Source organism: Trichechus manatus, unplaced genomic scaffold, assembly GCF_000243295.1.
Source record: "Trichechus manatus latirostris isolate Lorelei unplaced genomic scaffold, TriManLat1.0 scaffold00019, whole genome shotgun sequence".
NCBI lineage: Eukaryota > Metazoa > Chordata > Mammalia > Sirenia > Trichechidae > Trichechus > Trichechus manatus.
Window position 1 is genome coordinate 13,630,496 of NW_004443955.1, and position 26,935 is coordinate 13,657,430.

Sequence of the window (26,935 nt, forward strand, 5' to 3'; positions counted from 1 at the left end):
GAAATTACCATGGCTTGGGTCAGGCACACCTCAGTCCTCAAAGTGACATCTTTGCTTTTAAACATTTTAGAAAAGGTCTTCTGCAACAGGTTTGCCCAGTGCAGTATGTCTTCTGATTTCCTGACTGCTGCTTCCATGGGCATTGATTGTGGGTCCAAGTAAAATGAAATCCTTGACAACTTTAATCTTTTCTCTGTTTGTGATGCTGCTGTGAGGATTTCTGTTTTCTTTATGCTGAGGTGTAATCCATACTGAAGGACATAGTCTTTGATCTTCATCAGTAAGTGCTTTATGTTGTCTTTGTTTTCATCATAGAAGGCTGTGTCATCTGCATATCGCAAGTTGTTAATGAGTCTTCCTCCAATCCTGATTCCGCGTTCTTCATACAGTCCAACTTCTCAGATTATTTGCTCAGCGTACAGATTGAATAAGTACGGTGAAAGTATAAAACCCTGATGCACAGTTTTCCGGATTTTAAACCACACAGTAACCCCTTGTTCTGTCTGAACAACTGTTATCCATAATTTGTTATGATCCACACAACTGAATGCCAATAAAACACAGGTAAACATCTTCCTGGTATTCTCTGCTTTCAGCCAAGATCCATCTGACATCTGCAATGATATCTCTCGTTCCACGCCCTCTTCTGAATCTGGCTTGAATTTCTGGCAGCTCCCTGTCAATGTAACTGCTGCAGCCATTTCTAAATTATCTTCAGCAAAATTTTACTTGAAGGTGATATTAACGATACTGTTCAATAATTTTCACATTCTGTTGGATCATCTGTCTTTGGAATGGGCACACATATGGATTTCTTCCAGCTGGTTGGCCAGGTAGCTATCTCCAAATTTCTTGGCATAGGAGAGTAAGCACTTCCAGCATTACATTCGTTTGTTGAAATATCTCAATTGGTATTCTGTCAATTCCTGAAGCCTTGTTTTTCGCCAACACCTTCAGTGCAGATTGGACTTTTTCCTTTAATACCATTGGTTTTTGATTGTGTGCTACCTCCTGAAATGGTTGAATGTCAAACAACTCTTTTGGTACAGTGACTCTGTGCATTCCCTCCATTTTCTTTCGATGCTTCCTTTGTCTTTCAGTATTTTGCGCATAGAATTCTTCAATACTGCAACTCAAGGCCTGCATTTTTTTTTCTGCAGGTCTTTCAGCTTGAGAAATACTAACCTAGGTCTTTGCACATTTCATTATAATACTTTGCTTTGTCTTCTCGAGCAACCCTTTGAAATCTTGTGTTTAGCTCTTTTATCATTGCTTCCATTCACTTTAGCTACTCTACATTCAAGAGCAAGTTTCAGAGTCTCTTCTGGCATCCATTTTAGTCTTTTCTTTCTTTCCTGTCTTTTTAATGACCTTTTGCTCTCTTCACATTTGATGTCCTCGATGTCATCTTACAACTCGTTGGTTCTTCGGTCATTAGTGTTCAGTGTATCATATCTATTCTTGAGAGAGTCTCTAAATGCAAATGAGATATAGTCAAAGTTGTACTTTGGCTCTCATGGACTTGCCTTTGTCTTCAGCTTTAACTTGAACTTGCATATGAGCAACTGATGGTCTGTTCCATAATCAGCCGCTGGCCTTGTTCTGAGTGATAATACTGAGGTTCTCCACCCTCTCTCCACAGATGTAGTCAATCTTACCCTTTAGACTTCACCAGTTCTCTCTTTTGCTTTGTCTATCTGTTATTAAACTCACCCAGTGAGTTTTTAATATTATTACATTTTTTAGTAATAATTTCCATTTTCTAAACATTTGCAGTTCCAATAACGTCTATTTCTCTCTTTCTCATCATTTTTTACTAAGTTATTCAGCCATTTCCATGATTTTCCTAAGGAAGACGTCCTTACATTTTTATGGAATGAATGTATTCAATACATGCAGTCAGGAATTCTTCTGTAAGTGATTTGTTTTCAGCTGTTTCCAGGAACACCCAGTATCTAAAAGCAGGGAGGGACTACCTTTTCTTGCTTTCATATAACAACAACGATAATTGTGCACATTAAGAGATAAGGATGATTTAACATCATGATAATCCAGAGCAATACAGTTATTCTTGTAACTTCTTTGCCATATACACCACATAACATCATGATATCTATCTTTATGAGCATTTCAGGGCTACGCAGGTACATCTACGACATGTTTAAACTGCTAGTCCGCTTGAGAGCGGTTCAGAGTGAAAGAACATATTTGGCTGCAACTATGACAAAGTGTGGATGTTCTACCTGTGACCTCCAAAACAGATCCTTCAGAGAACCTCTCAATTCTATTTGTATCTCTAGAAATAGGCCCATTATTTCTTCCTATTCCAATAACACTTCATGTTATTGTAAGATAAATCAGTTAACAGTCTAACTTTAGTGAAGGCAGATACAGAAATAAACAGATACAGAAAGCTTCTCTTTAAGAAATTGCCTTGATATAAATGTTGTATTAAGGCAGTTCAGTCTTTACAAAAGAACAATGTCAATACTTACTGAATGAATGAGTAACTGGACTTAAGGCCAAGGTATAAGGAAGAAAAACACGATGATGTGAGAAAATGTTAAGTATTAGTTAAACTATCCCTCAGAAGGAATTTAAGTTTTCAAAGGGATCTGCTTACTTTAGTCATATATCCCCATTTTTTCCTCTTCATTTCAATTTGGTAGAAAGGCCCTGTTCCAGGAAAAATACTCCTTTGTCTCTGATAGGATTGATGCCTACAGAGTGAAACAGTAGAAATATACTCACCCACTGGGCTGCTTCCAGCTCCATTTGGCACTGTGAGGTCAGAAGTATTCAACATCCCACCTAACAGCATTACGCAGAGAAGAGAAAGGGGAGAGAATGAATATGAATTAGCTCTCCTTATCTCACAGAATACAGGTAACCCCTGCTTCATTCTTATAAAACACAAAAAGTGGCCTAGTATGAACATGGTATTAATGTGTAATTTGATGTAATCATATATATGAGTCTGCCTATCAAGCTTATACTGACAAGAATAGGGAGAATGCTCATGGAGTACTAGTAAATCTACAACTAAAGGCAGAGGAGACACTGCATAAGAGAGTAATGCAGTAAATGCACTGTAAATTTCTGCCGAATGAATGATACAATTTAGGCAGGGGGAAATACAAAAAACACTCTAACTTCAATCAGGCAAGTCTATCCTCCATATTTCTAACATAAATGGTATACTGTCGTTGTCTGCCGTCATTGAGTCTATTTTCGACTCACAGTGACCCAATGTGAGAGTAGAACTGCCCCATAAGGTTTTCTAGGCTGTAATCTTTATGGGAGCAGATCACCAGGTCTTTTCTCCTGTGGAACCACTGAGTGGGTTCGAACCAGTAACCTTCTGGTTAGGTGGTCAGCGGCAGAGCACTTAACCACTGCACCATCAGGGCTCCCTAAATGGCTTACACCCAACTTTAAATCCTTGCTTATGATAACCTAATTAAATTTTCTGCTTGTCAAAGTATGGCTTTCTCATGATAAAGAAAACTTATACAGAGGGCAGTTTCTTTATACTGTTACAATGTGCCTGGCACAGTGCTAGATCCATAGGAGGTACTGAAGAAAATAAAATGGAGCCAATCATGTAGTAGTTATTCTTACTCATCAAAGCAATAAATTAAGAGTGGCAGAATAATTTATGCTTATGTTAGCAATTAGTTTTTTACCCCCCTCTTTGTGAAAGAATCAGCAGAACATATTCACTACAAACCTGCATTGCCAGTACTTGGTGGTCTCTGAGGGGCTCCAGGGGATACATTTCTATGTAATGTAGCTTGAGGTGGAGAGAGCATGCTTGAATCTGCTAACGTTGAGCTGGATGTCAAAGATGGGGACACAAGTGAACTCCCTGGGTTTGTGTAGGACAAAGCATTAGGGCTAGTCACAGGGACTGTGACAGACATTGAGAAGTTCTGAGGTGGCAAACCAGGCTGCAAATAAAGAAGGAAGAGAAAACTATCAGTTTAATTTTCATCTATATTAAATAACTTACAAACTTTAGTTTGACAAGGTACCTCCAGGAATTAAAAATAGAGGATGGAAATAGGTTCTTAAATCTATTTGCAGATTTAAGCTATTTGCTTTAGAATTATACTTTAACGTGAATATGTTTGACATGAACCTTTTCAGTTTCAATTTTTATACACTGATATTATACATACTAATATAATCTATATTATATATTTCAAATATTCCTAGAGATGAAAATTAGAGGTTAGCATGTGATAGTAGAGCAGTGTAGACAAACTTAGACATTAAAAATATATCACTGTTACCAAGGAAGCATAAATTAGAGACATTACATTTCTATAAGGAGATTCCAAACATAACAAAAGGGAAAAAAGTGTGTACATTTATTATCAACTTAATATGCTAAACGTGGGACATTATAAAAAAGTCCAGGTCTGATTTAACTGACTGACATTCTCAATGGGCAAAACTAAAGGAAAATCAAGTTATTATATATATAACACAATGCAATCTGAGTATAATGAAGCTGCAAAGAAACTTTAAAATTTAAACAACAAAATTACTGACAAGCTAGTAAAGAAATATTTGGTATGAGTTCTTTAAACTTTATTAAGATTAAATTACAAATATCATAAATGCTATCTTCCCTCCTTCCAAAATATTCCACACCTATTCATACTGTCTTTGAGTTTGCCAAAATTACACTTCTAATTCTATTTTCCTCTTGCATTTCTCAAATATACCATTTATAATACAATTATTAACCATCAAACGATGTACTGCATTGGGCAAATCTGTTGCAAAAGACCTCATTAAAGTATTAAAAAGCAAGGATGCTGCTCTGAGGACTAAGGCGCACCTGACTCGAGTCATGGTATTTTCAATCGCCTCATATGCATGTGAAAGTCGAGCAATGAAAAAGGAAGACCAAGGAAGAATTGACGCCTTTGAATTATGGCATTGGCGAAGAATACTGAATATACCACGGACTGCCAGAAGAACAAACAAATCTGTCTTAGAAGAAGTACAGCCAGACTGCTCTTAGAAGCTAGGATGGTAAGGCTTCATCTCAAGTAATTTGGACATGTTATTAGGAGGGACCAGTCCCTGGAGAAGGACATCATGCTAGGTAAAGTGAAAAAGAGGAAGACCCTTAACGAGATGGACTGACACAGTGGCTCCAAGAATGGGCTCAAACATAGGAACAACTGTGAGGATGGCACAGGACTGGGTAGTGTTTCATTCTGTTGTGTGAACATAGGATCCCTACGGGTTGGAACTGACTCAACAGCACCTAACAACAACAACATTAATCATGATAAACAGCAGCCCAGTTTACAATCTAAACTGAGAGGAGAAAAAAAATTTCCTTTCCCCTACATTTTAAGACAGTGATTTACAAAGTAAGGTAAAACTGCCAATTCAAAGTGAGAAGGATATATACATAGTTTATATACTCTATTCAATAGTAGTTTATTTCAGATGGAAAACTATAATAATTAATCAACAAATACAGAACAATGGATATATGATTTAAAAAACTTCCAAGGTACAACAATTTCATTCATGCAGTATTTTTGCTGCTTCACATTAACTAGTTATTCCTCATGACATCCCTGCAAGGTTTATTTTGTTTGAAAAATAATAACATCATCACAGAACAGCCCCTTTATATCTATTGTTCATAAGCATCTTCTTAGAGCATAGGTTTATTTTGAAGAAATTATCCATGATGCATTCTTTGGGGCATGGTTTTAAGAAAATTAATCCTAACAATGAAATAAGTATTAGCTTTGGAACCAAAGTGTTCCATGAAGCCTATATTACATATATAAAATTAGGAAACTACATCCAGAATAGGTATTTTAAACAGTTCTTGCCAATGGAGCTTCAGGTGTGAGAAGAACTCTTAAAAGAACTATCAAGTTCTGGAATGTGAACTCAAGAAGCAGTTAGTTTCACTATGGTTAAATGTATAAGCATGGAAAAAATTTAAATCAACTATTTGTTTTGCAACCAGTGTAAGAGCATTGCTTCCTTAAAATTAAATGAAGCTAGGCTTCTCTTCCACAGTACCTACAGTATAAGAAAAGAGTAGGAGTTTGGTAGTATCTGTTGCCAAGTGGGACATTTACAAAGCACAGAGCCAAACTGGCTTAGCTCTACTACTATTACAGCAATTGTGCAAAGTAATCATAAATAATTTTGAAATACTAAATTTTATAAGAAACATAATCACTTTACACTTTATATAGTATCTTTTAAAAGTCATGGGAGAGAAAGTAAATTCTGATATATCCACTATATTTAGAATCATGGAATATTTGAGCTGGAAGGAACCTTAATACTTAGGTGAGCCAAATCACTCATTTACAGATGAGGACTTTAATATTTACATGAGTCAAATCACTCATTTACAGATGGAATCTCAAAGGCACAGGGGTAATAAGTAGCAGAGGCTGGATTAGGTCATTTTCTTTTCACTTCTACTTTTAAAATACTGAATATGTATTATTATAAGATTTGAGCAATTTCATTTTTAAATTCTATAAAACCAAAATAAAAATTAGTAACATGGTAGGTTTTTTTTCCTTCGACTTATATTGTCATCACTCACTGTGAAAATAAACAACAAGATGCGTGGTCAATGTCTTCATGCACAAGATAAAAGCACAAACCATACTTTAGTACTCACTGCGATTTTATGATTCCTCATCATATTATCAAATTCCTCATTAATTTTTTTATATTTTTCTTCCGTATGTGGAGTTAGCACATATGAAGTATCAGGGTCTGGGCTGTCGCACCCTCTGTGTTCCTTCTTGTTCAGAGCCTAAATAATGAAGTTAACAAAAAGGATCAACAAATAAAAAGTAGAGGTAAAGTAAAAGTACTTACAGGGCCTCGTTTGAAAATAAAATCACTATCTTCATTTAGTTTGCTGAATCTGTCCTCCGAGAGTGGACTGTGCTCAAAGTAATCGTCAGCATCAGGGCTCTCACAACCATTAAGGCCTTTCTTTCTTAAAGTCTGAAATACAATTGGAAAATTCACACACAAATAATACTAACTTGCCATGAATTTTTCTGTAAAAATTTTAAGAGAGCACAGACTGAATGAATTGAATTATACAAGAGCCACTGAAATGGTTTCAAATAATCACAAATGTACTCTAATTTTTCAAATAAGGTAAATCTCAGATGAAATCAAAATAAATGCTCCTGTTGTACATTAAGAGAAAAGGCATATATACTTGTTCGGATTCTCCCTTTCCAAACTACTTACAGAACACTAAATTACTCACTGCTGACAGTTACACTCAAATCAGATTACAGCCTCATCAACTTATTTAATAGGACCAGAGAGCATAAGAACTGAAATAGAAATGTATCAAAACGATGCTCTGAGAAGGTATCACAGTACCTTTATAAGATTTTAGCAACTTCATCTACTGACATTCCTTTCTGCCTATTAGACTTTATCCTAATTCACCAAAAAGAATTAACACAGTATTCCACTAATTTAACTCCTGATTTGTTTTTGAATACTAACATTTTCATTTTCTTACATAACTATGAAGCATAAAAACTCAAATGTAATACTTATGTCTTTATATGTCAGTAATGACTCCTATGTAGATTACATGTATATTATTAATGACTTTACATATTTAAAAATTTTTAATCGCAAGTTTCCCCCCTTTGCTAGCTCCTTCTAAAGAGCTCCTTTATGGTTTAATTTATTTTACTGAATTGACTTTCTGGAGAATTTTCTCAGAGTGTCATCAAAGCATACCCTAAACCATACTGACGCTTCTTCCCCTTGCGTAGGGGTAAACATATAATGAATATGGGTTGATTTTCTGATTTTTAATTTTTTTCTAACTTACAAAGTCATCATGAAATGACTTGTTTAGTTTTCAAAAGAATAAATTTAAAACCAAGGACTTAGATACGGAATATTAGTTAATTTCTAGAATGTCTAAGGGCTTGTTTTTTTTAATATCCTTATGGGTCTTATATTAAGGTGTTGTAGTTATTTGCTGTCTAGTTAGTTCCAATTCATAGCAACCCTATAGGACACTGCAGAACCATCCCATAAGGTTTCCAAAGAGCAACTGGTGGATTTGAACTGCTGACCTTTTGGTTAGCAGCCAAGCACTATGCCACCAGGGTTCCCAGATAAGTTCATTACTAAATATTATTTACACTATATTTAAGGTGTATTTTTAATAATTCATAATAATAGATCTTAATGTCCTTTAAAACATGATCTGCAATAAGTATGGATGCTTATTTTACTTCTTATTTTTTTTCTTGAAGGCAGTAGAATGTAAACACACAGTATATTAAGAGTGGAGAACTTGTTTCTCAGAAGTCGTATTATATATTTATTCAACTTGATTTTTATTGCGTGCATAAAGAATCATAGGTAATCATTAGTATAGATATGTTAGCTTCTCAAATTGCTTGGCATGTACTAGGAATTCCACACACAATGCCTGAAATTCCCATTACACTAAACACGAGTTTAGTGTAAACACCTGTTTTCCCAACATCTGCCTCATGGCACTGAGCTTTGTGGGTCTAACTACCATGGACATTTATGTGCACTTAGCCATAAAGGGGCCTGTTGTTTAGAACACTGAAGGATGGAGATATTTATCCTCTCCCATCCATAGTAGCAAATTCTGCCTGCCAGTTCGCTGCACGTTGCTATCAGTGGTGAAAATGTTTAACAGTCAGAATACTGGAACACATTTAACTCTGATAACCCACACAGCCCTAGAAACACTAGCTACATACAGATTTTGGCAAAATCATGAAGCTGATTTATTTAAAAACCAGAAATTGAAGAGTACTTTAAATACAAATTAACATTGATAGTTTATTACAATTTTAAGACTATGAACAATTGATTTACTTTCATTCTAGACTGAAATCTCTAGCTACTTTCTCCTCATTTTCATATATTTTAAGACTAAGTAATAATCTTGCTCTTCTTGATATGATGAAATGCTAGTCACTAAACTTTCCTTAGACAGCAATTATCAAATATCTCTTTGAACATTTTCTAATGTATAGAAGAAAAAGAATATGGCATTTAATAATTACATTTAACTTCTATTCTACAACAGTAGGGTTAACCCTACTAGTACTCATGGGGACAGAAAGCTCTCTCCATTATCACCAGCTCTGCAAGCCTTCACTTTAGAAGGGGCTCCTGTCATGCTGAGGGAATTTAAGAGGCTGTATCAGCTATGTAGATAACAAGCTAATGTACCTCTGTTGATATGCAACTTCTGTCTCCCTATCACCAAAACATGAAGAGTTGTTTTGAGGACCCAACTACCATAAAAAGACTTTTTCTGTCTTCTTTATCATTACTGAACAGTATAATAGTAAAAGTTTCTCCTGTGTCGCTGGTACTAACAAGTGGAATGCTGTAATCTATTAACAAGGCCAGGAGAGGGATATGAGAGACAGGCCAGTTTCAGTTTTGCAACACATTTCGCTACAATCAAAAAACACCTGCTCGATGAAAAACACAGCCTGAGAGGTCACCAATATGAGGAATCGGCGTATAAGTGGGAAAAAATTCATAAAGAGTACTAGCATTTGCCAGCGTGCACTCTATGGCTATTACTGTTTATTACTGTGTTCCCTTCTAAAGTAAACAAAACTTCTAAATTCTTTGTTCCTTGCGAATGTGAGTGAGAGCGTTTCAGTGTCATTCTGGCAGACTGAAGGGGAAAACTCAATTCTGCCTACATAATTTAAAATTTCAGTGGCATCTACCATTTATCTCAGCTGCTTTTCTGAAATATAATTGTATTCTGAAATATATATTATAAATCGCTAAAGGGATCTGTTGTGATAAGCAATTAAATTATTAATCAACTTAAGCTAACCTGACAAAACCTATTCTATAGCCGTGTTCCAAAACATGTTTAAAAGATTTAATTGGCACTATTACTTAAACAAAACTCTAAAATTTTGTACCTATAAATTCTCATCAGCCTATTTCTATAGAAAACAAAAATTTTATTTTCGGAAGGCCAGTTAAGCACCTTTAAAAAACAAACATTTTTCTATTTGTCATAATAAAGTTAAGTTTCTATTTTGATTTTAAAGGTTTTTCTTTTTGTGATTTTTGGCCAATTCAGGTACTTTCTGCATACTGGTATTTATGGTACAAAATGTAGGTTTTAAATAATGAATATCCTTATTTAACATTTACTTTTCAGCAACAGTTATGTAAGAACAAATTGTGAAAGACTTTTAAATGGACCAAAAAATATTACTAAGCATCTTTAATAGAAAACTTTGCATTTTTTAGTGCACCCCCTTGCAAGTTACCTGATTCTGTGGAGTTTGTGTCTTTATTGTTTTTAGCTCTTTTATAACAGTGTAGAAATAAAAGTTAACTTGTAGAAAACTGACAGTAATGCATATATGTGTTTATAGACATTCATATAAATTCTGCCTAGTGGAGGTACAAGGTGCCCTGGTGGTCCAGTGGTTAACATGATCAACTGCTGAGAGGTCGGAAGTTCGAAACCACCAGCTGCTCCTCGGAGAAAGATGTGGCAGTCTGCTTCCACAGATATTTACAGCCTTGAAAATCCTACAGGGTCGCTATGAGTTGGAATCCACTCACTGGCAGTAGGTTTGGTTTTGGGTGGGTTAGTGGAGGGTCGACTGACTTCCTTCCACCACTGTGGAAGAGGCCAGTTTTTGCATCTCTGAAGCAAATTCATTTCAGCCTTCCTGATAGGCTTATATGTTTGTCTGGTCTTTGGATCTGCCTGTTAATTGGTAATATTTTTTCTAGTTCCCTCCGTAATTAATGAGTTAAAATCTCTGACTCACACTCATGTAATATCTGTTTGAGAGTCATGATTTTACCTAAATTATCTTTTAACAGTTAAGAGAGTCCAACTAACCTTGACTCGTCATCATTTGTAACAGATTTAAACTTAGGGGAAAAGAGATTTCTAATAACCCTTGTTAGGACTTAGCATGGGACTGAAAAGTGTTTGTCTTTATGTAAAATTCTGAAAATATTTGATTACCTGATTAATGATCTATGTTAGTTTATATGGTATCAAATGATCAGAGAAAGCTTGTGACCTCTCAGTGCTCTTCTTCAAGGAATTAAAGTAACCCTTAATTCTTGTGACAATTCAGAAATTAAATGTTATTCATATCACAGCATTAAGAGCATAACTGTCTAAGACACCAAATCCCACAATCTGAAGTAAAGTTCCTTCTCATGTGAAGCTACTGAGATCTAGAGTGAAATTCAAGCTGATAGGGAAAGAGTGGGTCGTGTTCTGCTGCAAGCACTCCAGGGAAAAGGGATCCCTATATCACATCCATACTCTTTCTCCATGCTGAAAATGACCAAATTAAGCTAAAAAGTAAGAGAAGGTTTTGTTTTTGGTATTAATTTAACCATTTAATTTTTAAAAAGTCACCTATAGCCAAACTCTTATTTATCTGTTTTTTTTTGCTCATTTCAATTTCTATTCTCCCTGAAAACCTCTGATCTAGTCAGAGTAGTCAAAACTATTATCCTCTTAACGGTCACAAACATTCATTCACTGATGTCACCTCACCTGTTTGAAACCCTGCCCTCTCTTTTCTGCATGACTGTTTCATAGCTCATTATGGCCCAGTTTTAACCCCGCTTTTGCATGACACTTTTTTCTCCACTGCTTCTTACCCTAAAATTTTAAGAGGACTGACTTACTATGGGACATTAATGTAAGATATGGTAACTTTTATTTACCTATCTTCTGTATATTACCTGTATCCTCAACTAATCTAAGAACTTTCAAGCCACAGACTGAAGTTTAGATTGCTTTACATTTTCAGAGTCTAGACAAGATGCCATATATGCATACAATTTGCATTTATTAATATGTGCAGGATAAGAAAACACAGTAAAGGAAGAGAGAGATCAGGATGCTGTGGTGAGTAACTTCAGAAGTTTTCTAAAATACAAAGTTATGAATTTGTGAAAATATAACTAAAAATAAATCCAGAGACATTACTTTGTACTAGGATCCATGGAATTTGTTGATATTTGACTTAAATTTTTTTTTTTATTGTGGTAAAAACAAAATTTGCTTTTTGACAATTCGGAATTTGACTGTTTTTGAACAACACAAATACAATTTCATACGGTTCAACCTTAAAGTTTAACTGACAATAGCTGATATTCTAAAAGCTGCTGGGTGATTCCCCAGGGGCTTTCTGATAGGAAAAACTAGAATTAGAATTGGTAACTAGGAATCTTCTTTGAGTGCGCACTTACCCAACCCATAATCAATTAACAGCCAAAGGTTATAATTCTGGATCTTCTAAAAGAAGCACCTGCGTTTATTTTAAATCCAGTAGGCTGGAGCATGAACTTAGAAATTTAAAAAACAAAAGCCCTACTTTTCAAGAGTAAGGGAAAGCCCATGACATCTATCAAGCGTCAATGCAGTTTTAAAAAATCTATATAGCACTGCGATAAAGGGGACACGGCTCACCAAATGTTTTCTCCTAAACAAAAACAAACAAACAAACAAACAAAAAACCCCATTGTCCTCGAGTCGATTCTGACACATAGCAACCCTCTAGGACAGAGTAGAACTGCCCCATAGGGTTTCCAAGGCTGTAGTCTTTACGGAAGCAGGCTGCCACATCTTTCTCCAGCAGAGTGGCTGGTGGGTTCGAACCAACAACCTTTCAGTTAGCAGCCAAGTGCTTTAACTACTGCACCACCAAGACAGTGTCACACTGAAGCTTTTTCTTTAAACTGAGGAATTATGGTTTGATTACGAAAACAGTTAACTGGACAATGACCTAGAATATCGCTTTATTTTTATATGAAGACCATCACTCGTGCCTTCAGGAGAGTCATCTTACAAACAAGCCTTGGTGATGCAGATGAGAGACCATGCAGCCCTTGAGATGGAGCTCCTGGTGTTATGAAGCCAGGTACTCCTTCCTGTCTTTAGGTGCCTCTATTAATTAATCTTCCCTTTAGCTTGAGCTATTTTAGACAAGTCTCTACTCCTTATAATCAAAGAACCTTGATGAAGTAAACTGTCAGTGATCTTTTCAGTCACAATTTGATAGTCTCCCTATCCAAGGCATTTAAGTCCCAAAACAAGTCTGGTCAGTGCCTTCACAACCTAGTGTCCAGAAAGGATCCTAAACCTGAACATGAGATGACTGAGGATTACTTTCTGTTTTAGCCAAAGATGACTGATTCAAATAATGGGACATACACCAACAGAGCTCTTTAAAGTCATGTGTTCTATTATTCTAGTTATAAAGTACTAGTGACTTTACCTTTCAAGTTCAGGGAAACATTTACCAAATTGTGGGTGTAACTATTGCTCGGCAGGCCCTGTTCACTTGCCTCTGATTTTCTAGTTTGGCATTACCTAATATAACTGAAGATCCATTCCTGAAAAGGCGCATATGCATGGTTTTTAAATGCAAGGGAGTTAGTCAATTAAATCAATCCAAAATTTCACCATCCAACTTAAATGTCATTTCTGTGAGGCAGCCGAGCATGTATGTATTAAATTTGTTTGTGAAACTGGGATGCAAAGAGTAAGAGAATGGTGGGAAGGACAGAGGGAGAAGAGACTTGAGGAGGCAAGAACAATGCTGGTTAGACTTTTTAAAAAATAAGTTTATCAGTTTTTTTTTCACAATAAAATTTTAAGTATTTCAAAATGAATTACTCATTAGGCAGGGGCAAAAAATTTACAGTTTATATATCTCATGTTAAACAAACAGCAAAAAATAATATATTTGAACTTTCAGACTCATTTCCATGGAAGTTATGTGTGTGTAAGCACACACACGTGTGTACATATAATTATATATATATTAGATTAATATAACAAACATGTATTATTACAATCTTTGGTATTTGTTCACAAAATAAGAAAATCTAGTATTCAGGATATCTTTCATTGTAAATATGTTTTAAAATGTTTAAACCATGTGGGGTCTGAAATAAGGATTCATAAAAATCCCAGAGGACTGACATTTTCTGGAATGTTGAGATACGCTACTAAATTTTGGATTTGGGAGGCTATTTTGCCTGAGTATTTATCAAAGCCCATACTTAGCCAGAACTGGATTTTTAACTATTGCCTAGCAAGAATTAAAATGTTTTTAATATATGCTCAATTTTATAATGGTAATTGTTTAAGGATTATAGCTGGTTGTCGAATTCCATTTCAAAAAAGAGAATCACAGCATACAGAAGTGAAATTATGAGATTAAAAGTACTCAAAATATGTATACCAAACCAAACCCACTGCCTTTGAGTCGATTCCAACTCACAGAGACCCCGCAGAACAGAACAGAGCTGCCCCATAGGCTTTCCAAGGCTGTAAATATTTACGGAAGCAGACTGCCACATCTTTCTCCCATGGAGCAGCTGGTGGGTTCAAACCACCGACCTTTTGGTTAGCAGCCGAGCACTTTAACCACTGCACCACCAAGGTTCCTGAAAAGGCGCATATGCATGGTTTTTAAATGCAAGGGAGTTAGTCAATTAAATCAATCCAAAATTTCACCATCCAACTTAAATGTCATTTCTGTGAGGCAGCTGAGCAGTAAATGCTCCATAAATACTGGCTGAATGGACAGCCAGTAGTTATAGCACAAGGTACATGTGAGTACTTGCAAAATAAAGGAACAAGAAGTCTTAAGTTCCCAGGAATTAGAATATTTTAAAAATGAGACAAGTTCTCGTTTTCCCCACTTTTAACAACTGTTTCCTATTTTGAAATAGATATTCTTTCTAGGCACTCAGGAAACAAAGACACTTAACTTTTTTTAAATTGTGAAATATTTAAAGAAAAGTACATAAAAATTCATACACAACTCAGTAAATAATTATAAACTGAACACCACTGACTGCAAGCAGGGCAAAAAATAAACCATTATCAGAATCCTACATTTCTCCCTTCACTCACACAGTAACTGTCTCCTTCCCCCTTTACAGGTAACACCATCTTGACTCTACAGTGACGATTTTCTTTATAGGTTTACCAACAATATACATATCCCCCAAAATGTTTTAGTTTTACCTATTTTTGAATATTATATGAATGGAGCCATATGCAATGTATTACTCTGAGTCTGCTTCTTTCATTATATATCATGTTTATGAGATTCATCTACAGGGTTACATAAAGCTACAGTTTGTTCATTTTCACCGAATACTGTATTCTGTTGTATGAAAGAAAAAAACTATTTTACTGCAGCTAGACATTTAAGTTGCTTCAAGCTTTTGGAGATTATGAAAAATGCTGCTGTGAACATTTTTGTAGACATAGTACATATCTGCACACATTTCTCTAGGGTATATTCCTAGGATTGGAAATGTCCATAAAATACATGGATCTTCAGTTATATTAGGTAATGCCAAACTTTAAAAGTAGTGGAATCAATGTACACGCCTACCTGCAATGATTTAATTTGCATTCCCCTGATTACTACTGAGATTAGGTTCATTTCTTATTTATTGGCCACTTGAATTTTCTCTTTTGTAAAGTGCCTGTTCAAGTATTTTCTATTGAGTTGTCTCTTTCTTATGGATTTGTACCAGTTCTTTTATATGGAGTCATTATAAGTCCTTTGTTAATTTTATGCATTGGAAAAGTATTTTCCCATTCTGTGGCATGTTTTATCATTTTCATCTTTTGATGAAGAGAGGCATTTACTTTTAATATACCGTATTTTTATGCAAGTAACGTGCACCTTCTGTGTTTGCTTCCTGGCTGCACCTTCCTCCCAGGAGGTATTTTCACAAGCACGCTATGCTAATTTTTTTTTACAACAACACGTGAAAGAGTACTGGCATTGTGGTGCTTGTGAGGGTGCCTTGCTTGAGGAGGGTGCAGCCAGCAAACAAATGCAGAAGGCGTGTGTTATTTGTGTAAAAATATGGTAGTCAAATATATCATTTGTTTCTTTAGACTTATCTTTTATTTTAGCAATTTTTATGTCTTGTATAAGAAATCCTTCCCTACCTCAAAATTCCTACCTAAAAATTCTACATTATCTTCTAAAAAGCTTTATCATTTTGTCTTTCATATTTAGGTCTATAATTTTTCTGGAAGTGATTTTATGTGATGAAGTAGGATTCAATTTAATGTTTTTCCCATATAGGTAACCCACTGCCCCAGCACATTTTGTCACCTCTGTCATGTATCAATTATCCATATATGCATGGTTCTGTTTCCACGCTATTATCTCATTGGTATGTTATTTATGTCAATGCCACAGTATCTTGCAGAGCAAACCCTCCTACCCTGTTGTTGTTGTTCAGAATGTCTGATCTTTTTCCTTTGAATTCCCCTATATATTTCAAAATAAGCTGCTGAAGTCTTTAAAAAAAGAACTTTTTGGGATTTCATCGCCATTTCATTGAATCTACACATATTATTTTACATAGAACAGAAATATACAATATTGAAATTTCCAATCCATTAACATTATATAACTGTTAAGTCAACCCTACATTCCTGGGATAAATCCAATTTAGCCATGATATATATTATTCCTTTTATATATTGCTGGATTTAATTTCTATATTAGTTAGCATAAAGTAATGCAAAACGCTTTAACAAATTCACAAATCTCAGCAGCTTAACACAATGAAAGTTTACTTCTTATTCATACAAAGCACAATGAGGATGTTGTTTAATCTCCAAGAGCTTTGTATGAGCTTTTTCAGAGTCCTTCATCCGTGGTTCCACACAGGGACCTAAAAGACCCCATCTGGATTCTCTGACACTAGCTAGCACACAGGGAAGAGAAAGTATGAATGATTATGTCAGGCCTGGAAGTAGTATCACTTCTACTAACATTCCATTGGCCAGAACTTAGTCACATGACCACTCCTAACTGCAAGGGAGGCTGATACAAAGAGCCTAGATGTGTGCCCAAGCAGTAGAGGAACTGGGTCATTGTGAAAATAAAAAAAGATATGAGTACAAAGAAGTGGACTAACAATTGTGTTTCAAGAGTTATGCATTTATGTTCAGTAAGACTGACTTGTGATCCTTCTTTCTAGAACTCTCCTCGTTGGTTTTGCTATCAAGGTTAGGCTTCATATAATAAGGGAGAGCGTGTTTCCTCTTTTTCTATTCTCCAGAAGAGTTTGTACAATATTAGCATTACTTCTTCCTTAAAAATCTGCTAGTACTTGCTCATGAAGCCATCTGAACTTGAAGTTTTCTTGTGCTAAGCTTAACAATAAGACTATGCAGGTTTTCTATTTCTTTGTGATTCAGTTTTGTTAAAATATATTTTTCTGAGAATTTGTCCACTCAGTTAAAATTTTGGGGCACAACATTATCTTGAGATTATATATGCTTAAAAAGTATGTTAAAATAGCTGTTGAAGAGAAAACCAAATGCTACCTCTGAGATCATTTAGTTCACCTCCTACATTTAGAGAGAAGAACACTAAAGTTAGGAGATATCCAAGTACTCATCTCCCACCCCACCCCATCACATAGCTATTAAATGGCAGAACTGGGACTAGAATCTAAGTCTCCTGATGCCCAGTCTAGTGTTCTTTCCACTACACTATGTTAGTTAAGCTGTTAAATGAAGTGCATTAATTAGCCAACAAACAAAGGGGAGAATAGGTTGTATGTGACCTGCAACCACTTCAACTGGTGCATTTGGGAAGAGAAAACATTTCTTGTGCGTGCAGTTGTAGGCATTGCCTTCATACTCTTTGCCTGGTTCCTCTCTACTCATATCTTCGTTAGTAAGAAATGAGTGGGTCTGACTGTCAAGATCCCACTGAATGGTAAGGATACCACCACCATCTTCATCCAATCACAACAATTTTGGGTCCCTTGTCTACCAGGAGCCGGACAGTGGACAGCCCAGTAGACTCAGCTTCTCACCATGAATAATGTAACTCTGTTGTAGATACCCACACATAAAGGAATTCCTTTATGGAGCTGATTCTCAGTGCACTGTGAAGCTAGGAAAGTAAATGTTCATAAATCCTGGGTCTTGGCTCTTCACTATCCCTCTCTCTCATCTTTCCTCTATCCTGTTTTTTGGCTATTAGACAAACGACTTATTTTGCCCTTTTTAAAATCTTTCATCCAATATTTATTGAAAGCACCCTACTAACTTCTGATACTCATTAATAAACAAAACAGACATGGGTCACTCTCCACATGAAGCCTGTGGAGGTCATTTGATCTTCTCATAAAGAGTACTTTCTTATCATGGCAGCCTGACTTGTTCTTGGCCTCTTCTTCACAAGCATAAGGTGGTTTAATTGCAAAGCTGATACACAGGTGTTTTGCCTTCATTTTCAAAGGATATTTTCTCTGGGTATAGAACTCTAGGTTGGATTCCTACTCCCTTCCTCCTAGCACATTTATATCATTTCATCATCTCCACATTTCATTTAATGTTTTTCAGAATAAATCAACACTCCTTTGAAAGTAATCTAAGTGTTACTCTTCATCTTTTGTTTTCTGCAGTTTCGCTATGATATGTCTATGAATAATTTTTGTTTTGTTTTTAGCTCTGTATGGGATTTGTTGGGCTTCTAAAATCTGAGGAGTGTGCTGTCTTACCAATCCTGGAAAATTCTCAGTCATTATCTCTTCAGATGTTGCCTCTGCCCTATTCTCTCTCTTCTCCTTCTGGAATGTCAACAGAATGTAGGCTAGAATGTCTAACACAATCCTCATCTCTCAACCTCTCTTGGTATTTTCCTTTTTTAAAAAAAAAAAATCTTTTTGTGTGGCATTCTAGAAAATTTCTTCTAACAGTTCACACATTCTTTCTTCAGCTATGTCAAATCTATTTCCAACACAACTACAGATTTTTAAATTTTGGTTATTGTATTTTTTTCATTCCAGAAAGTATTTCATTCTTTTCAAGTCTGCTATGTCACTTCTTTTATAATTTACTGTTTTTTATAGATATTTCAAGTTTGTCTCTTTCTTAAAACATAGAAAGTACAATTCTCTATAATCTATGAGTAATAACAGTATCTGAATTATTTGGTAGTCAGCTTCTGCTGTTTCTTGCTGTTTTGTTTATTGTGCTTGGTTATCTTTGAACGTACAAGAGTGACTGGTGAACAGGAGGGAGTAGGAATGTGATAAAAACCATTACAAGCAGAATTAATCTTAGGAATTTTGCTGGGAATCCTGGGATATAATTTATCTCTGATACTTCAGATGTGCATTTAACAATATGCTAGCCACAATTAAGGAACATGTGGTTAATTTAATTAAAATTAGATAAAACTAAAAAAATTTTAGTTCCTTAGTTACACTAGCCACATATCAAGTGCTCAAACGTTAAGTACAGATATAAAACATTTACATCACCACAGAAAGTTTTATGGGATAGTGCTGTATTAGATGATGCTGTGCAGAAGTAATGCCTGGAGCTGCCACTGCCATTTTACCAACAAGAAGAAGCCAGCCTAAGAACAAAGGTGATACATGGGGGAAGGCAGAGAGCTGGAGGCTGCTTCAACAGAGCCTAATCTCTAACACACTGCTAGTTTTTCTTGTTACACAAATGGACAAAGCAAATAGCCCTTTTTAAAAAAGTTTCAGTGAGGTCTTCTGTTGCTTGCAACCATAAGCAACCTAACTAATATGGTATAGTTTTCAAATGCTTTCACATACATTATTTTAACTGATCCTCAAAACCCGTAAGGTTTACTTTAATACTGTTTTCTCTCCCTATTAAACATTGAGCTTAATACCTGGGTAGGTATTCAATATATAACTGGTTAATATAAGTAGAATACTAACTAAAGATAATTACTTTGAATTACTAATTAGTGACATATTAAATAACAGAATTTGAGAGTAAAATATCAAATACCTTTCATAAACTGCTTGAACACCCAACTAAAGCCATTATTTTCTACTGTCCTACAGAATATAACATGAATTTTTCACAGCCCAAAGTAACTGGTAAAAACTTAATTCAACTGTAAAAATGTGAAAAATAGAAATAAAAATATTTTAATTACATAATATTATGGTATAATCTTATATAAACAGTGGCATAAAAAAAAAGGTGATTTTTTTTTACCAGTACAAATACTAGTTGCTATTTCTAAGTTCTTTTTTCAGAACACAAACATTTCTGAGGTTTTCAAAATAAATTCTAGAAATAAAAATTCAAGCACAGAAATTACCACAAAATAACCACTTATTTGAAAGGAAAATTTCTATAAAAACAAAGCATGACAGAAAAATGCTCTCTATTTCAATATGCATAATCAAGCTTTCGTTTCTTCTCTAAGGCTCAATCAAACATACAGCTTATTTATCAAGTTTTAAAAATTATTACTATTTCCTAAACAATATTAAAGATTTATCTTCTGGTGTCTTACTGCTAATGAATTAAAATGAGAACTACAAGAAATATTTTTTGATTAAAGAATTATAATCAAAGATCAATGTGGCTAAACATATAATGATATTATTCAGACTACCCTTAGGATAAAAGTACATATTAAAAGCTGTGAGTTAATCAACCAAACAAAAACCTGGAAAAGTAAAATGTATGTTTACTTTTCCAAAATATAGAAGTCCACACTACCACCATTTGGCATTTTTTACAGGTATAGCACTGATTGCATAATTCTAATTAGAGTCAAACCTAATCTATGCCAAGAAGATACCTCTTTCTTTACCCTCTAGCTCCCTAAATAGAATCGCTTAAAATTGAGTCACAAAAATAACTTCCAAATAAACGTAACACCATATAGCTACCTCCTTGATTTTAAACGACGTGTCTGAATTGCCAGGTTTCAAAAAACTACAAGTCTGCATTAGCCACTTTTTCAAAAGGGAACAGATATATCAATCAGATTATTTTCAAAAACAATCGGGAAGAATTCAAGTCAAATATAGACTTCACTTCACAAGTATACTGAGAACACTGATAAACATGGTAAGTATCCAGGATCTTTTGTTATAAATGAGCTTCTACTTCTAATAGCAGTATAACACGCTAAATTATTAATATATGGTAGGAGACATAAAAATCTTGGGATTTTAAGTATTTTGAATCTATACTGAAGTGTATCTGACGAAGGGACTATTGCAGGAAAATAATAAAAATAGCCTTTTACTCTTAGTTTTCTTTTATGTATGTATATAGTAAATGTAAAGGAGAGAATGTAAATTCCACTTAGCAAGACTGAAGACATATTTAAAGTGAAACAGAATGTAAGACATCTCTGCGAAGTTGTAATATACGGCCTGAATATAAGCTATAAAAAAAAATTTATAAAAATCTTCGGCTAGTTTTGCCCATCTCAGTAAATGGCACCTGTTTATTCAGTGGCTCAAGCAAAAACCTAGGAATCATCCTTGAGCCTTCTCTTCCCTTATACATGATATTCAAACCATCTGCAAGTCTTATCAAACCTACCTATATATTTATTTTTTATCATAGGACTTATCACTGCCTAAACTTTTTATTTTTTATTATTGTTTATCTCTCCCTCTACAACAATATGATCTTGAAAACTTGGTCCTCATCTATCTTGGTTTCTGCTCGACCCCCAGGTCCTAGAACACAGTCAGGGCTCAATAATATTTATTGAACAAATGAAACAGAGGACTAAAACTAGAGAATAAGAATGGCATTTTTAATTTGCTCAAAAACAAAGTTTTTCTTCCCTTAGTTCCAGTAGTCTTTAAACGTATTTTATAACATTTTTTGTGGCTATTACTTTATGTTGTACTTATTTTTGAAGATTACTTGTTTTGCTGAATAACCACTGGAAGATTTAATATAGCAGAATACATTATCTGAACTATTTCATGTATATAACTACACTGCTTATTTATAAGAGCCATCTTTATTTTCCAAGTGTCCATAATTCCTTTCAAATAATTTTAGATGGCTTAATTTAATTCATGCTTTGAGTAAAAAGCACAGATATAATTTTATTTTCCCACTTCAGCATGTGGGCAAGATTGGCTTTGGACTATACTTCAGACTGAATAAAACCAATTTAGTTGCTGTATGGAACAGCCCTAGGAAAAAGAACTATACCATGCTCATTTACACTATCTTTTTTAGCTTTAATTTTATAAGTGTATTTACCTATGAACCCTAAATGATTCATTCCTGAGAAATTGCTAGTTTGTTATGTTTAAGAAAGATATCAGTTCCCTAAAAATTCCCATTCTCTCTCTTACAGACACAAAAGCAGGAAATGAGGGAAGGGGGACAAAAATAATAGTGGTAAGGTTTACTAATAGTATTTCTTATTAAGATACAAGGACAACTAAAGAAAAATGTATGGATAGCTCTGTTTTCACCATTCTGATTTACAAAAATGTAAAGGCCACTATTAGATATTTAAAGATGTTACTATTTAATGCACTTATAACAACAACAAAAAACAAGATACCAATTTTTACTTCTTTCTGTAAATGTATTTGTATTTCTAAACAATTTTCTATTTAATAAATACAACATTAAACATTTGAAAACCAACATATTTTAAAACTACTTTTTGAATTAACTTGTATTGAAAAGCATCTGAAAAATCTCTCCAAACACAGAGAAATTATCCTTCTGTTAAAAATTCCAAGAAGATAACAACAAAAAATAAAATAAAGTTTTAAAAAAATCCAAAAAGACTTGAAGGATCAAATGGGCCAACATATCATTTTGTTAGGAACAAGGCAGGAATATGGCCAATTATCACTATATTCCCAAGGGAGCCCTCGTGGCGCAGTGGTTCAGTATTTGGCTACTACCCAAACGGTTGGCGGTTGGAACCCACGAGCCACTCCTCAGGAGAAAGATGTGGCAGTCTGCTTCCAAAAAGATTACAGCCTTGGAAGCCCTATGGGGTGGTTTTACTCTGTCCTGTAAGGTCACGGCAACAGTTTTTTGTTTGTTCGTTTGTTTTTAAATCATTGTATTTCCAGTGTCCAGCATAATGTCTGGTACATAGTTCAATAAATATCAGTGCAATAAACACAAAAATGTAGAAATAACACATTACATTCAATATTTTTACTCTTTTTTCTCCTTCCTTATCTTCAACCCCTATCAGGGAAAAAAAAGTTACGATGCAGTTCTAACACAATTTATAGCTTGGAAAATGCAAGATACTCAGTGAAACCTAGGCAGCTATTCTACCAAGCTCTTTCAAAAGCTACCCAAATCTTCAGGACAAAGTCCAAAGGCATTATGTAAGCTCTTCCGGATCTGGTTCGCTTCTCAGATCTTAGCTACTTCCACTCCTCATACTATGCTACAGCTATACTTCACTGATTTCAACCCACAAAGTAACTGTACTGTGTCTAATTCCTTAATTTCCACAGAAGCTTCTCCCTTGAGCTGGAACACCTTTTTCTACCCCATTTCCCTCTCCACCCCTTTCCTTTAAAGGACTCTGGTGATGGTGTCACCTCTAGAGGAAGTTTCCTCTGAACACTCTCCCAATCCTCTCTTGAACCCTCCTTCTCCCACTTATCAAAAATTTGACCAATACATCAAAAATATTCCAGAGCAAAAAGAACAATTTATCTGATGTAAGAACTAAAACTTTAACTCAATCCCTGACACACAGGGCACATGAGTATTTGTCAATAATCACAAGAAATATATTACAAAAATGTGAATTATATTACAAGGTGACATATATCTATATCACCCCTTTCCCCTCATGAACTTATTTATATATCAACATCAATCTCTAATGAAGAAAAAAATCTAACCTCATGACAATTAAAAAAAAAACACACACACTTAATATGTGCACCATACCTCCTTATAAAAAGCACATAAATGAAAACCAGTAATTGTATGATAAATAATAATATTCAAATCCATAGCAAAATAAAAACAGTAAGACTCAAACTGCAAGAGCTACGGTCATCACTGTGTGAAGTGATGGTGCGGCATGTGACATGTGGGAAGAGGAGGAGGGCCATGAGGATTGTGTGCCTCACCCTGTGAATCACCATCCTGCTGCTTCAGGCTCTGTTAGGAATAAAAGAGCAGGGCAGGGGGCTGGAGGTGGAGGCAAGCTTTGTCTTGTCTTCAGAGGTCTCATTATTTTTCCCCTTTCCCTGCTACTCCACTGCAGCCCTGTAAAACATTAGGCAAGTCCCTTAAACACTCCCTGTCTGGTTCCATTCCTCATCTGTAAAATGGGGAGAACAAAATTGATTCGCTCAAAAAGCCTCTTTGAGGATGTTATAATACTGTCAGAAAACCTAGGCATAATCATGCCTCCAATTTTGAAAGGCCAGCACTAGATGATCTCAGGAGACAAAAGTCATTTAGCTTTCTTTTTTGCTCATCTGAGTAAGAGGATTTTATCTCCCACCCATCCCCAGCATACCCTCTAATACATATGCAAAGAAGCTCTTACTAGCATACAGAATTGGTTTGAAAAGTAACCTGATAGAAATGTGTTCCCTAGTTTGCAATTCACACCAATGCTATTTTGAATATTATTTTACATACTACTTTGAATTTGTGCTTGCTCATTGCTTAAAATTATTTCAGGGGATATTCTTGGGGATATATTTAAAAAGCTAGATGACCAATGCCACGACAGTACATGTCACTTGAAGCTTTTAGTCTATTACTGCACTTAGGACAAGTTAATTCAATTTAATTCAAGATTGCTTAGGCCTCATCCCCAAAATTTCTGATTCAGTAAGGTCTAGGGTGAGACATTTCTAGAATCTGCATTTCTAACAAGCTCCCTGGTGATGCTGATGCCACTGACCTGAGAATGACACTTTGAGAACTACTAATTGCAAAAGAGTAATCCTGACAGGATCACTTTTACTAGCAGCTGTTTTTGTTTACTAGTTCACAGATGCATCTTATATTGATCCCATATCTTCCTATCTTTAAGATACTGATTATTTCCAAATTCCTTTGTAATTTGAAGGTAGACAGAGATTATTAAGACTCAAAAAAGCAGATCTTCTCTTCCTTCATCATGGATATTATAAAATATATTTATAACTTTATAAACCTAATAACACAATATTACAAATTTTCCATCATTTTTATTTTATTCTATTCTAGTATCTTTAGCTTCTTTTCTGTAGCTCTGGACCTTCAGCTCCCATCCATTTTCTACCTCAATTTCCTCAACTATAAAATGGAGATGTTAGTAAGATTCAATAAAATAATACAAATAAAAGTCCTTGGAAGAGTATAAGTGCCATATTAGGTACTTAAAAATGTTACCTAATATTCTTTTTGGAAAACCTGAAGGCATGGTGGTTAAGTGCTACAGCTGCTAACCAAAAGGCTGGCAGTTTGAATCCACCAGGCGCTCCTTGGAAGCTCTACGGGGCAGTTCTACTCTGTCCTATACGGTCACTATGAGTCGGAATTGACTCGATGGCAACAGGTTTCGGTTTTTTTGTTTTTTTTTTAATTATTCTTATTGCAATTATCCTCCCTAATATTCTGTTCATTATTGAGAAAAACTTATGTTTGCTACATGTTACACATCACTGGTATACACATGAAATTTTATTTATTTATAGCAGAAAGTTCCAGAGCTCCACTGGATGCAGTAAACTGGGGAGTCAAAGGGAGGGAATAAGTGTCAGATACCCAGGTTCTAATCCCAGTTCTGCCACTAAATTGCTACACGACTCTGGGCAAGTCATTAACCTGAGTCTCAACTTCTGCTTCTGAAAAAGCTTACCTTGGATGTGAAGATCAAATGAGAAAATGCAAGTAGAATTTTTTTTTTAAAGTACTGTAGTATTCCTGTGGTAAAGAAAATACCTCAATTTGGGAATAGTTCACAAGAACAATTCAACAAGAGAGATCAATGACCATAGTTCCTATGTTTACATTCTTAAATGACACTACAATGATACGCATCTCCACACAAGCTATTTACTGCATGTTCTCCAGTGTCTCCAAGTCACAGCTATTTAAAATTATGAGTGCAGAAATATTTAATATTCATGCAAAGTGAAGAATAAAAAACTGTGGATACAAAAGTAGTATGAGGCTTTTATTATGTAGCAGCTGCTAAAATCCTTACTTTATGCCTTTCAGCATAATTGTTGTTCTGATGCAGAACCCCAATGCTTCTATTGCTTCTAGGCTCTTAGTATAAATTCAATTTATACACACGCATGTGCATATATAACGGCAATCGCTGGGACTGGTGATTTCCAGCTGTACTTTCTGATATATCAGATTTCCTTACAGATTTCATTATATAGTTCACAAGTTTTTAAATCTTAATCTATTAAAAATAAAATTTAGAGGTTACAGTATTTTCTTCTTATGTTTAAATTACTTCTTTTGTAGGACCAAACAAAAGTCTGCCACCTATTTTTGTATCAATGCTTAAGAACATGAAAAGGTACAATGTATGCCTTTGATGACATTCTTAGTGGAAAGTCTCCTAATGAAACACATGAAATAAAGTAGTAAAACTCACTTCATGTAAGAAATATTCCTGAAAAACATTTTAAAACAAGACGTCATTTAAACACAGCAGGGACAGTCTCCATTTCAAAGAAATCCAGCGATGAAGTCTCTAATAAAGCTCAATCTAATGATGATCCCCTAATTTATTAATGCCATAAGTTTCCATTTTCATGTATTCAGCTTTTGTTAAGCAGAAGTACATATATCTTACAAACACTGCAGATCTCAATTTAAAATATCTAAATGCGATTTAAAATATGTAAATGCTGTTGGTTAAAAAAAGTTATATACAAATAATTTCTAAATTTTTAGCAACTCTAATCAAAATCTTAAAAATTGATTAAAATTTAAGTTAAATTTTTAGGAAACTTGTTTAAAAACATGGGTAATAAGAAAAAGAGAGGAGCAAAAATAAAACAATATTCCATAGATTGGTTTCTAGTATCTGAG

At 34.9% G+C, this 26,935-nt stretch overlaps 1 protein-coding gene across 6 annotated transcripts in view; it reads right to left on the reverse strand.

The window, feature by feature from the left end:
• Positions 1-26,935, reverse strand: part of MEF2A (myocyte enhancer factor 2A) — a 220,036-nt gene that overhangs the window by 35,185 nt on the left and 157,916 nt on the right. For 4 of the 6 annotated variants that reach the window (XM_023727871.1, XM_004372651.3, XM_023727870.1 and 1 more), the window contains 3 exons: positions 6,686-6,823; positions 3,731-3,950; positions 2,752-2,811 (listed from right to left, as the gene is read on the reverse strand). In XM_023727871.1, coding sequence (XP_023583639.1) covers positions 2,752-2,811; positions 3,731-3,950; positions 6,686-6,823 — 418 coding nt within the window. Of the gene's footprint in view, positions 1-2,751; positions 2,812-3,730; positions 3,951-6,685; positions 6,824-6,888; positions 7,021-26,935 lie in introns of all 6 variants that reach the window. The other 2 variants (XM_023727873.1, XM_004372652.2) reach the window with 1 other exon arrangement.